This window comes from Calonectris borealis, chromosome 25 (genome assembly GCF_964195595.1).
Source record: "Calonectris borealis chromosome 25, bCalBor7.hap1.2, whole genome shotgun sequence".
NCBI classification, from domain to species: Eukaryota; Metazoa; Chordata; class Aves; order Procellariiformes; family Procellariidae; genus Calonectris; species Calonectris borealis.
The window spans coordinates 5,481,770-5,495,471 of record NC_134336.1 but is presented as its reverse complement, the minus strand read 5'-3'; the positions used below and the strand labels follow the sequence as shown (position 1 = coordinate 5,495,471).

Below are 13,702 nucleotides of genomic sequence, written 5' to 3'. Positions count from 1 at the left end.
CCATTTTGCTCCCGTTTTCACCTTCCTGACTCATTCTGACTAGCCTATATGCCGCCAATCTTCACAATTATGCAGGATTGTAAGTAGCTGGAATTTTATATTGTGGGGGGAAAAAAAAAAAGAAGGAGGAACTCCCCCCACAGGGATTAGATTGTGATACCCAAAGATATTTGCTATTACAGTTTGCAAACGTCTGTCCTGCTTTTGACCCAATTAAGATAATCATAAAGATGCTTGAATTAGAGTTGCAGGAATGCTTAAATATCATAAATTGTCCTACATCGGATCTGTGGTTTTGCCTTTGGCTGAATTAAACTTAGACTCTCAACCTGTAGGTAGAAGGTCTAGCATGCGGAAGGCTTCAGATCAGGCGTGGAGTTTGCCTTCCCTAATTTAAGCGCTCGGCAGTTAAAAGCCTGTCCCGGCCATGTATCTTAAGGCACTTTCCCGTGCTCAGGGAGAGAAACCATCTGCCAAAGGCAGATCAAGCACATGGTCCTTGGATGACGACTGCTTCTCCTCTGAGTTAAGAGCTCAGAGGGATCTTGTTGAACTGGAGCATTCAAATGTCAGAGCGAAGACCCCCGCCGTGGGCAGTTTTGACCCATTCCCACAGGAATGCGGTTAGAGCTGTCAGTTGGGCTGTGCTTTTTTGAACTTAACATCAGTGGTTTTGCTCACACTGGAAAAATTAGTAGAGCTGCCAGTTCAAGGGAAGGTTGTGAATTTTTTTTTTTTTTTTTTTTTTTTAAAGCAAGCAGTTATGTTCATAGATTGAAAATATTCAAGTTACGTTTAAAGGGCAGGAACGTACAGTTAATTTATGATCAGTGTTTTGTTAATGTCTACCACAAAAATAGTTGAGTAGTTGGATATGGGGGGCCCATATAGCAGTATGGCTTTTAGTCGAGTCTTCTAATGGAACCCGTTAGTTTATTTGCTGGGATGCGAAAGCAATATGTGGAGCTTAAGCATTTTAAGAGCTTTATAGGATTTCTAGCATAGAGCCTTGGCATTATAGCAGTATAGAGGGAGCTGGCAACAGCTGTTAGATGCTGCTGCTCCCCCCCGAGTTGTACAGATTGTCACTTGTATATAGTATATGAGTTTGTGCATACACCTGTGTATTTGTGTTTCTGTCATTTTAAATCCTGGTACTACTAATATCCAGACCAAAGATCCTACTAATCCAGGATCTTGCCAGTGAACTGTAATTGGCAAAAACTTCATACAAATCAAGTAACTGTTAAAACTTACTGGTTTATCTTTTTGTCCTCAAACTGCACATACACTTAACGCTCTTAACTTTCTATTCATATTTACTTAAGTGTCATGGGCAAAATGCAAGTTTGACATTTTTTCCCATCTTCTGAAACTAGCATTGCTCTGAAAACCCTTTGTGAAATGTAAGCAACAGGCCTGTTTATTCTGTGCCTCTTGTTTTGTTTTGTTTTGTTTTCACACCCTAGTTTTCTTTCTTAAAATTAAATAAAGAGCCCAAAGACTAAGCAGAAAGATGGAACAGAATGTCTCGGAGAGAGTCATCAGCATCCCGACAGCAGACTGCGATATATTGAATGCCTTAGACTGGAAAGACGGCATTGGTACCTTGCCTGGTAGCAACATACAAGTAAGAAACAAAGGAACACAATACTTGAATGGCCACCATGCATTTGGCAGTGCAAAATATTTGCAATATATTCTGCAGTTTGCAAATAAAAGTTTGCAGAGAAAACATTTTGTTTTAAACAATGGGATTGGCATTACCAAGGAAGTGGTGAAATTTTAGTAATGTTTCTGAAAGCCTGGTGATACTCCCTCTCCCCTTCTAATTTCTTGCTCAATTGATTTCTAAAGGCAGGAAGTATTTTAAATAATTGTTTTCTGCGGATAGAAGTTATAGGCCTGATCTTCCTAATTCTCAGTCATGTCCATACAACGTACTCAGGCAAGAAATCCCGTTAGTTTCAGCCCAGCGTGAGAAAGACATTTTCTCAGACAGACAAATTTTCTCAATTTGTGGGGTTGATTCTTTCGGTTCTTTTCACATCAGTGGTTCTTTTTTGCAGCTCTTGACAGCTGTCTGTATTTTACGTATTCATGATAGTGACGCATACAGCGCTTGTGTAAATCAGAACCAAGATCTGACGGTCACAAACATGGTGTTGTGTGTTAGAGGGGGCAGGAGGGTGAGTGTCTGTTGACTGTTTCCCGAATTACCTTCAACGGTTATTTCAGTTCGATTGCACCTCTGATGGCTGAAAATGAATACGTAATATTGCCCTCAAGGCTGCAAGTTCTGAATCTCGGAGGCAGGGGGGAGTCAATTTCGAGTGAATAAATTGGAGCTGAAGGGACTTGAGAGCTTTGAAAAATCAGATTGTTGGTATCACATCAGGCATTCAGAATCAGGACCCTCACCTTCCGGAAGTGTTGACAGTCTTCCCCTTCCTCCCCTCCTCGTTCTGCCTTTGTGCAGAAAAGTCTTCTACATGGACTGTCAGACCTCACTTAGGCTACAAAGAAAATGCTTCTGCCAGCAAATGTGGGGAGAACATGGATGAACTTGCATGCTTGGAGTATTTTGAGATCAGTGGTTTACACTCCCATAAAACTGACATGGAATGGGGTCCACTGACTTCCTAGGAGGTGCTCTGGATGATTATTTTGCAGTGGCCTAACTCTTGCCCTATATTTAATCAAAGACATTATACTTCTGCTTCTTAAAAGAACTTAACAGTGTGTTGCCACAGGTTTTCTCTTAAACAGCAGTAACGTTTCTTTGCAGAAACAGCTTCACTTTTATTGATTCCTCGTAATAGTAGAGGATCAACAAAGCACCATGTTATTTATTAGACTGAAAGACACCAAATAATATTGTATTGTTTTATATTAGATGATCAAGTATAAGAGCGCTGAGTACCATGGTTAGTGAGTGGGGTAGAAATGTTTAGCTGGAACATGATAACTAGCTGCACAGGAAGCCACTTCATTCTTAAGATGCCAGACGCTTTTTTTTTTCCCTGCAGAAATGCCAAACACTTACTTCTTTTGCCTTTGCTGTTTAATCTTTTTTCCCCCTGCTACATTCCAGTTCTTGCATGCACAATGAAATATATTTTTTCTTAATTCCCTTAGAAAAATTCTCAGGAAGGACAGATTGTTTCTGGAGGGTTTGTGTGGATTTCATATTAGCAAACATGCTATATTAAACCCTTTGTGTAAAGGAAGATGCAGTCCTGATAGTAGCACAGTTATGCATTTCCAGAACTTAGGAATGAGGGATATTGCCTTGAAGAGTCTCGGGATGGAACTGGAGGTTGCCTCCATGGATCATCCCAGTCCTCAGCATCAGATCAGAGACTGTTAATAAAGATGCTCATTGTTTTTCTAACATAAACTTATGTTTTCTGTGGCCTGGGCTGGGCTTCAGCAGTTCATGTGGCTGCAGGTACGCCATCAGATTATTAGAGGAGGAAGTAACAGCCTGCTGTCTTCACTGGTTTGGGCTGAATCAGAACTGTTAATTTGTATGCAGGAGTGTCTCTACCCCAGAGACTAATCTGCTAATAAAAAAGTGACATTGGCACCCTTCCCCACCTCCAGCTGCGAGCTCTGCTTCGCGCTCGCTCTGCTGCTTAATGGCACGTAGAGCTCTGGAGGTGCTCCTTCTGCTGACCTTCTGCTCATGATGCTGAGCTGTCCTTATCAGCCATGGCAAGGAACCCCTGGGATCTGCACCACTGTGCTGCTGCTCTTCTGGCTTTTGGGGAAAGTGATAGGTTTTTTCTGTAAACCGGACAGTCTCCTGCAGCAAACTTAGTCCACTTAGAATTATCATTTCTTTGAAATGGGTTGTTTCCTTCCTGATGAAATAAAAATGATGCTCTGTCTCTTCAGGGCTGCAGAGGAAGAAGTGAGCTTCTTAAAAGGAAGTCCAGCATCTTTGAAGCTTTAAGAAATACAATTTTCAGATCAAAAAGAGGCAGGAGGGGGAAGAACATTTGGTATAAGGTTTGATAGGGTGCTGGAGGCAGGATCCTGAGCCTAGGAAGCATGTGGGAGCAGGGGAAGAACAGTGCTTCTCAGTGCAATGAGGAGCCCTGCTTCAGAGGTGAAGCAAATGCTTTTAAACTGGGTTTAGCAAGTTTGAGTGAAGAGTGGATGGCTGAGAAAAGATCTCAAACTAATAAAGTGCTATGAATAAAAGCTTTGGAGCAGAGCTTGCAAATGCAGCCCACCTTTGACTTGTCTCTTTCATTCTGGAGTTCAGTAGCTCTGTACTGCAGACAGTAAAGAAGATCAAGGAGTGAGTAATCTTTAGAGCTCATCAGAAAGGTGATTTTTTAAAATTTTTATTTGTGCTCAGTTGCCTTTGCAGATCGGGACCAATAAAAGATGCACATTGACACTCTTTGGCATACTTTAATAATTTTTTCTGGACCAATGAAGTGTTCCTTCATAGCCTAAGAAATTTTTTAGGCTTAAAGGATGAGAATCTCTGAAGTTTGCCACATATCATTCCTTTTCCATAGCTACCCCATGGTGTGGGCGCTTCACTGAGTGTCTAGAGGGGTTTTCTTCCTCTGCATCTGAATTTACTCTTGGCCTGTAGTAGGACAGGCAGTGTGTGTGCAGGGTTGGTAGGCAGGTGCTGTGTTGGGACAGAGGATGGGTGTGCTAGCAGAACCTCCGTAGGAGGGTCACCTAGCCCAGCAGCCGATGGGGGGTTTCTTAAGGGTCAAAACTTGGGGGAGCTGGGACTGGGAGCTCAGACTCTGTGACTCCTGGCCGTACTGGTGCATGTCACCTACCCACCTGCGCTGCCTGTGGCTTCTGTTGGGTGTATTTCTAGGTTGTTCCGAAACAGTTGGTTTGGACTAGAGACTCTCCCCTCTGTCTTTGGGTCAGGGCTTTCAACTAATAAGTGGTACTGTGCAGCGACGAGCTTATCAATTGAAGAAAGGCTAGTTATTTCTCAGTTCTGCTGTTCTTCGACAGTATTGCCTCTGCCTATCCCTGCATTCCTCTGCTCCTCTGGGAAGTTCATTTCCCACCAGACTGTCAAGTGTCATTGAAGAAGGGTTGAGAACTGCTTGGCCTCTTGCAGCTCCAGATGCTCGCTGTATTTATGCAGTCCTGGCTGTTGCTGTGCTCTGAGGTCTTTAAAGCCCAGCCAGCACCAGCTGGGGGACGCATTGGACAAGTTCTCCACTGGAACGCGACCTTTCTGTCAACAGCTGGGTGATTCCTGCTTGCACTGAGATTTTAGGGAAGTTGCTGTATGTCACAACTGCAATAAATGTAATTGTGCTTTGTTGGATGAACTTGAACTGTCAGAGCAGAGTTTTGGGTTAAGCTGCTTTTCTGAGGGTATTTATTCTGGTGTGTTTTTCAGAGGTCTGGGTTTTATAAGGGGAGCACATCCAAAGCGGGTAGAATTAATGTTGCTTTCTTGCGTTGACAGCAAAATGCATCGTTGGGGTTTTTTGGGGCCCGTTGGTGGCATTTTGAGGAAGAGTTGTGTTGGGTATTTCTCACTTTTATTGTTACTTATTTTTAATGCTTTTTAATGTACATACAGCCATTTCTTTTTGTCCCATACCTAGTTGCTCCTCAGGGAATCCTATTCCTTCCTGTCCCCCTTCCTAGCCCTTTTACTACTGCTCATTTGCTTGCTTTCTTCTGTTACCTGCAGTTCCGTTTAAATGAGTTTGGACTGCTAGAAATCATTACTGAAGTAGAAGCAGAAGCCATAAAAACTCTTTCAGCCTCAGCAGTAAATGCCAGCCCAACCAGCTTTGCTCCTGCTGCTATCAACGCTTCCGCTGCCTCTAGCACTGATTTGGAAGGTGAGCTTTTTGCTGCGGAAAAGAATATACAGTTTCTGGAAAAGCTTCCAGAAACAGGTCTAGCTGAAATGCGTGTTTCAATAGCGTGGTGCTCCCTGGCACAGTGTGTGGAGTGAGTCACTGTCTTATTTCAAATATTTTAGGAGTGTTTAGAGTAAATGTAATTACTGCGTAGTCATAACAGTACCTGGCGCACGCATTGTGCTCGCCTTTGTGGAAGGTAAGGGGTAAGGTGGTTATATAAACGGGCTAGGTTTGTTAGTGTAGTCAAACATCCCTCTCACGCTGAGTTTTAACTTACATCCTGGGATCTCTTTAACTGGTGATTCTGGGAAGTTGGAGCCCCTTCTCTCCTGGGTAGTGGATCAGCAATGACATCAATGTTTCTCCTTAACACAGGTGATGCACTTGCCATGACAGCAATTAAGTCTCCGTCTGTAATAAACTAAACTGCCTGTTTTGGGGCTTTGAGACCAGAATGGCCTGGTCATACTACCTTATTAAATACTCTCAGCCCCCAAAACAGTGGTCACATCCACTGGGCGACGTCTCAGCTCCATCCTAACTCCTGAACCTGCTTGGGAATTGCTTGGCCAGAAGACGCCATAGGCCATAAGTGCCCTGGGGCTGTGCTAAAGATGCATGAGGCTGAGTTGCAGGAGCTGGCACTGTTGGATTTACTAGTATAGCTGTGCCTTAGCTGACTACTCTTGGGGGCGGCAGGAGCTTCCAGCGTGATTCCTTTCTGTGGTTGTGTGCGTTACGCGGTGTGGAGCATGAATGGATGGCACAGTGCTGTGCTAACCTGGGATTCCTGGCTCAGGATGAATCCCCAGTAGTGTTATCTTTACAAGAACATCCTTGAGAGTCTCCTCTAACCTCGCTCATGCCAAGAGTTACACTATTAGCCATAAGAGTTTTGAGGTTTCCAAGGCTCCTGTAATTGAAATTAGGGAAAACCTGGGTTTTAACAGGATGATACAAGCATGTTACTGGACGTGCATATCAACGTAATGGACAAGAAATATCTCAGTTCTTTGCAGACCTGTTCTTACTCTGTTTATCCAGAAACCAGTAGCTCAAACAAGAATATTTGTATGTTAACCTCTGAGCTCTTTCATTCCAGACCACTCGGCTGGTTAAGCTGGCCAGCCTCACTTACTTTGGTAAATCACTAGTTTCCTGTGATTAAATTACTCGCTCTTTCAGTAGAGCTCCCTCGCAGATGTGCCCGAGTGTCTTCCAGAGAGCACTAATGGAGACCAGTGCTAGGGAGTGAGTGATAAGAGCTCTCATCCCAAGAGTACCATTAGCCATCCAGCGTAAGGTCATATTTTAAAGATGCTCTTGGTTAAACGTGACAGCATGTGGTTGTGGCATAGGGAGCCCTTGATAGCTTTGCCTGACGCCTTGTACCGAAACAAATCTTCTTTTACGGTCGTGGCAGGAGACTTGAGAATTAGCTCGGGACACAGAGGCACCACAGGACAGCAGCTGGAGCCTGTTCAGTGTCTCATTGTCTTCGCCATCACCAGTGCATCCTGGTGCACTAACTGAAAGGGCGTTAACTCTGTGCAAGGTCTGTGTAAGGATCCCTAGTCAAGGCAGGGCTACCTCACTGAAATCATACACCCCCATGGAGGGAATTTCTTTGGGAAGAGGAGGATCTCTCCTCTTGTTGCCTGCCTGGAGAAGCGTCTGCCAGTTGGCTTTCCCCAGGATTTTGATGGAACTATTTCTGTTTTTGAGTGCGAAGGCTTTGTACCTGTCTTCCCTGCTGGCTTTTCTCATCTCGGATTTCTTTGTAAGCTCTGCAGATTCACTTACGCTCCTGCTGATTGTGGGTTGATCTCCTCGTCTGCGAGAGCTGAGGAGATGTCAGTCCATCAGGTGAAGAACCAACTCTTATGTGGACACCTCAGCACTAAGAATTTTTCACACCCTTTTAGTCCAGGGGTATTCCATAGATCAGTGTGACTTCTAATTGAGCAGAGCTCTTCAAGCACTCTTGATTCTTGCAAGTTTTCCCTGTTTTGTCTTTTCCCTGCCTGGAATCATTGGTCCCTGATGGCAGAGGGCTTTAAGTTGTGATACAAGCAGGCATGCATGCACTCTGTGCATAGGCAGTCTATCTGCCCAATTCCAGCCAGCACCATCTGACATCCATACTGGGCTATAGGGAGCAATCAAATATAAATGAAAAATGTCAGTCGTCGTAGCAGAATGAGTACAAGTACTGGTAAGGAGACTATGAAAATGGCTTTAAACAAAAAGCAAAGTGACTCATATCTCAGCGTTCTGGGTTGTGCAATGTGGTGTGTTTTTTCTTTTTTTCTTTTAAAGTGTTTAATGGTGCATTAAAAAATGGATTGATCAAACCAGTGCACACAAATGGTGCCACTAAATGCAGAACAGGAATGACGTATATGTAGGAGCCCCTGTGCACAATTTGCACGTCACGTTACTTGAGCAAAGTATGCATCAGGATAGTGCAGATGCCTGATAATGGGTATCACGGTAGTTGTGTTTTGTTAAAATATTAAACATAAATTAATTTGCATTAGGAAGAACTCAAATCATAGGAGAAAGTAAACATAAATGATATATTGGAGTTATTCCTTACATTTTCATGCTTTCATTCAGATGAAAGATTGATATATATCCCTTGCTAGATATAGAAATAATTGTTTCTATTCTCCCATCAATAATGTGCTATTTTTAGAGGCTGCCTAGGAAGGATTTTCCTATATACAAAGTGTATATAAAGGCTGAATTTTTTAAACTTAACCAACTGCATTAAAAGTATCCAAACAAGATGGACTTGTTTGACATTTCTCTTTCAAGTTAGAGGGTTACTAGGAATAAAGAAATATAAAAAGATTTGTAACTATGTCCTGGTTGTAGCCTTGAGTTTATATTCTCCTTTATCACTTTTACAGGGGGCAGGGTTTCTCTAAAATTAAAATATTACAGATAAAAGGGGTTTTTCTTTAATGAGGTGGTACACTCTTTCTATGTGCCAGCGCACAGATAATAATTACGTCCCTCACAATGGGATACTGAGGGTCACTTAATGAAAATTTGTAAAGGACTTTGACAGAACTAATTGCATGAAAGGTGTTTTAACATTTTCATTTAATAGTTGTCTTTTTCTTTGCTTCTGCAGTTCGCAGAGAAGACCTGCCCTGCTCCCATTTCCAAACCTGTGAGCAAATGGATTGCTTTGAGAATGGAAAGTTTTGTACTCAAACAGGCTCCCAACAGCACAGGGACAGGTAAAGAAACACCACATTCTTCCTGTTCTGTGTTTAAAAATGTTTAAAGAGAACATTGTGCTAGAGAAAAGTGTTGCTGTGAGTAGAATGAAACCCTCAGAGCAAGTGTTGCCGCGTCATGGCTGAAGCAGAGCCACCTGCGCAGCTCTGCCGATGACCTTCCTGTCACCCCTGGGGCTCCCATGCCCGGCAGAGGAAAGCTCCGCTCGAGAGCTCGGTCCTCATTTCTCTTCCCAGCCTGTGGAAATGCTGGTTGTGTGCTTGGTGCCTCGGTTCCCCATCCTACAGATAAGGATGATGTCTTAACTTCCTTAGAGTTGTAAAAAGGCAAAATTAAAAACCCTCTCGAGCTGCTGTGGAGGTGAGAGCAGTGCCAGTACGTTGGAGTGCTTTTAAAAGATATATATCTGGCAAATCCTGCAAACATGATTCACTTCTCAGGTTCTCAGCCCAGGCATTCTTATTCTTCCAAAGAGGTACAGAGACACTGGGCGTACTGCAGGAGTAGTGTTGCACTTTTAATTTGATTTTGTTTTCAATTTTGGATGTTTAGTGATACCAGAGACATTCCAGATGATTGCAGAAACAGGGGAAATAGTAGAAATCTTAATACCAGCAGTGGCTGTCAGGTGAATGAGGCTGACAGACCTGTCAAACGTCTCAGAAGGAAGAGAAGGCTGCTTCTGGAGTCTGAGGATGACGAGGAAAATGCAGATGAGGATGAGGTAAATGAGGCTGCATGTATTTTCTTTGAAGAGAACTGTGAAGAGCAGGGACCATTCTGTGTCTCAGATTTCACTGTGCAATGCAAACTGAGCTGCGGGAGGTTGTTTTGTACCCATCGGAATGGTCTGGGTCTAATCCTGATCTACATCAGTAATGAGAAATATCTGTTCTGAAGCCTGAGGAGTCGTAAGGGTGAACAGCTCATGTGAAGTCGAAGTCAAAGTCAAGATTTCAGACTGCATCTTCATAGGTGTAGTTATACTCCTGTGCACCAAGTGTATTTCACAGTAATAAAAACACATGCCTCCAAAAATACTTTATCTAACTACAGTCAAGTACTATTATGTGATACTGAAGTTTAGTGTCAAACTGCAGAGTTTGATTGCTTTTTATTAGGTCCTTGCATGTACGCTCACTACACTACTAGAAACCTGTATTAATGGTGGATGAGTAGAAGTACCTCAGTCCTGACCTCATCTTTTCTTAACTGTTATTAAGCTGCTTACTCCCTTTAGGGGCCCTTCTTTGTGCAAGCCTGCACTCTGCTACCGTGTGCATAGCGTCTCAGGCCTGCGCCATTTTATTTATATTCATATATTGCACGTGCTTTTGTAGTGCAGAGACGCTGGGGTAGGTGTTCATTGGTAATGCAAGCTGAAACTTCTGATGTCATGAAGGGTTTAATTCATCTTGTTACTCAGCTTTTTTCTGTGATGTGTGTAAGATGTTTTTAAGTACGTATGTTTTCAGAAGTACTTGCATTCTGTCTCTTCCCCCTTCCCCTTCTCATTTGAAACTGCCCCCCTGTCTCTTCTGGGGCATGTTTGGCAGGCAGCTTTGCATTTCAGATTTTGCCCTTTTTGGTTTGCTTTGAGAAATGACAACCCTGGATGAATTAACATGAGTTTGAAAACCGCATAGAAGAAATGTGAATGGCAATCTGGCTCGGAGTGTGACACAGGCAGACCACATTTTCTGGGGTGTTCATCTATGACAGTAGTCACTTGAAGCTTCTGCTTCCTTCAGGGATACATAAAATATTTTGTTTCTGTATCCATTCCCTGGTATAGATGGACATAAGAACCTCTGAAATGAAAAGGAAAGCGGAGCATTACAGTAAGGTTGCTTACGTGAGCAGTAAATCCTGCATTGCAGAAAGCAAATCCTGTGTATTGTAATGGAGATTTTGGGCCCATGTTGCTCTTCAGTAGCCATATTTAAATGAAGCATATTTAGTAGCATATATTAAATAATTTGTAAAGCACTTTGGGATACTGCAGGATCAGTTATATATGTAACATACCCTACTAATGTTCTTGCAGGGTTATTCAAAAGAAAATAATGCTAGCTAATAGTCCTGTTAGTTACATGTTACATCCTTATTGTACCTGCATTGTGAGATGATCAAAGAGGGAGGAAAAAACAATATTGCTAAACTTTTTTTTAACGTATCTGTGTCTAGGAGAAGAATAAATCAAATAATATGAAAAGCCGCAGAAACACTAAACCAATAAAACAAGGTGAGCTAAGCTCATAGTCTCTTTTCTTTAATGTTTATAGATTTTTTTACTAGCTATTATAAAATGAATAATAGTAAACAGAAGAGGAAAGGACAGTAGAGCTCATTTCACATTCAGAATAGCTTATTAGGTACATAACCCTCTTACCACAGTCAGTCTTCTGAAATGTATTAGCAAGAATATACTAGATTTGCCTGCATGACGGGCACAGTGTAGAGGATCTAGAAGGAGGCAGCCTGATCCAAAGCTCAGTGAAGCCAGTAAGAATATTTTTCCATTGACTTTGGAGAGCTTCATAGCCACAGATTACAAATGCTGAATAGAAAATAAGTTGTAAACAACATGTGATTGATTACAGACTTTGGGTTGAATTTATTATATACCCTAAAGGAGTTAGCATATGTAAACTGGGGGGAGATTTTTAATATGCATTTAAAACGTAATTTTCTGTGTGTATGACCGTGGTCCTACTAGAATGAATCCAAGCACCTGCCCAAGTTGTTGTTTTCATCGTCTGTGTACTGGTAGCTGCCTCTCTAGTAGATGCATGGTGATATTAGAAGGTTATAAATATATGTGTATATATATGTTAAAAAAATCTTGTGACCTGAACAAAAATTCACTTGGTTTTTCATTTGTTTTGTTTTAGGTTTATTTCAGCTGCAATTATATGCCTCTCTGTGCTGTCTTTTAGTTTATATCTAACCCCTTATTCCTCTGTGAAATATCAGGAGAAGGAATTCTTTTCGACAATTTTAAGTTACTATATCTTGTCCAGACTTTACAGTGGCAACTTTCCATGGGCAGCTTGCCAGCAATCCGGGTGCCACAATTCATTTGACCTGTGATATAATAAATTTTTTTTTTAATGAGAAATGAGCACAGTTTTCCTACTGCTGGAATTCATACCTTTCCTCAAAAGTTGGGTAACACTGCCTCCTTTGGGGTACAACAGCAAAACAGCGTTGGCGTGTACGTGGGAGGAGAAAGAGAAGAGAGGGCAGAGCGGGAGGCATCTGAGAGAAACATTCATTTTTCTCTTTGTTTTTGATTGCTTAGTTGTTCCTGGAAAGAAGAAGGTATGGAACTGGGTTTCCTACTTAGAAGAGGAACGGATGCCAGCTGCTCCCCTAAAACTGTTCAGAGAGGTTGGCGGCTTTTTCAGCTCTCTTGCTATGTTTTTCTCGGGCAACGTCACAGAATTACTAAGTCAGTGGAGGTGGGATTGGAGACTACCCTCAAGCCAGCAGTTACATTTGCACCGTTGTTTCGGTGCAAGCAGGCAGTAAAACCCCCACATGTTTGTTTCCAGCCCTGAAGCACTGTGGAAACAAGAATCTGCCCTGTCTCATCCCAGACCAGGGTGTAAAAAATGCTGGTTGAATCTCACTCAGAAATAAACAATGACTGTTTCGATCTGCTTTGGGTAGCTCTGGATAAATGGGCTGTTAGGCAATCTCCAAGTAATGTTGGAGAGGGACAGCTTAATGTCTTTCATATGTCCTGTGCTTCGTTTGTGGTTGTACAACACCCCTTCCACCCTTCCTCTGTAGAAAACTGCAAGTCAGTTAGCTCTGTGAATGCTGTCGATTGTCTCAGTGAGAAGTGACTGTTATGAGGGAGGGTGGAAGTTGTGTTCGTTCATAGTCTGATGCGTTGAAGGTGGAAGAGGGTGAGTTTAGCCTTGATGAAGCTGCTTCTGCATTCCAGTGCACCAGCCCACATTAAAAGTTCAGCTCCCAGTGAGCTCTTCAAAGCCAAGGGCTGTTGGCACCTTACAGAGTGAGATGAGAAGGAAAGTCAGGTAACTGCAGTGGATGCTATAAGCCATTTGCAATGCCAGTTCAGATTTCTTTTAAGCCTTTACTATACTTTAAATGTTTAATTTGGATTAAGACTGCAAATAAATGAAAAAAACCAAATGTTTCCTGGAATGACTGTGTAAATGGGCTCCAGATCAAACATGCCCTGTCCCGTTTACCATTTGAAGATGAGAAGTTACCTTTTGGGAAAGCCTGGACTGCTGACCTCGCGCTGACACAGGCAAAGCGATTTTAGCTTTCCTGGCTCTTCGTTTCTGCCAGCCCTCCTACATCGGGCTATGAAGGGGATCTGTTTGTGTTTGAATAGAGCTCGTTTCTGCTTTTGCTGAAAGATTTGTTCATAGCTAATTGCAACAGGCTTGTGGTTCAGTGTTTTTGGGAGATTAATTAGAATAACAAGTAAATCTGAAATATGGTGATCATGCCATTATTGATGTCTGTACCTGCGCCTGTCTATTAAAGCAGCAATCATTTAGTGATAGAATTTTCTTCTCCGAGTTGAAAAT

At 42.4% G+C, this 13,702-nt stretch overlaps 1 protein-coding gene across 6 annotated transcripts in view; it reads left to right on the top strand.

The window, feature by feature from the left end:
• The window catches only part of LOC142092942 (lethal(3)malignant brain tumor-like protein 3), a 51,289-nt gene that overhangs the window by 9,260 nt on the left and 28,327 nt on the right, over positions 1–13,702 (top strand). For 3 of the 6 annotated variants that reach the window (XM_075173668.1, XM_075173670.1, XM_075173671.1), the window contains exons 2-3: positions 9,019–9,127; positions 12,433–12,521. In XM_075173668.1, the coding sequence (XP_075029769.1) occupies positions 9,082–9,127; positions 12,433–12,521 (135 nt within the window). In that variant the 5' untranslated portion in view covers positions 9,019–9,081. Of the gene's footprint in view, positions 1–9,018; positions 9,128–9,680; positions 9,853–11,315; positions 11,374–12,432; positions 12,522–13,702 lie in introns of those variants that run through there. The other 3 variants (XM_075173666.1, XM_075173667.1, XM_075173672.1) reach the window with 2 other exon arrangements.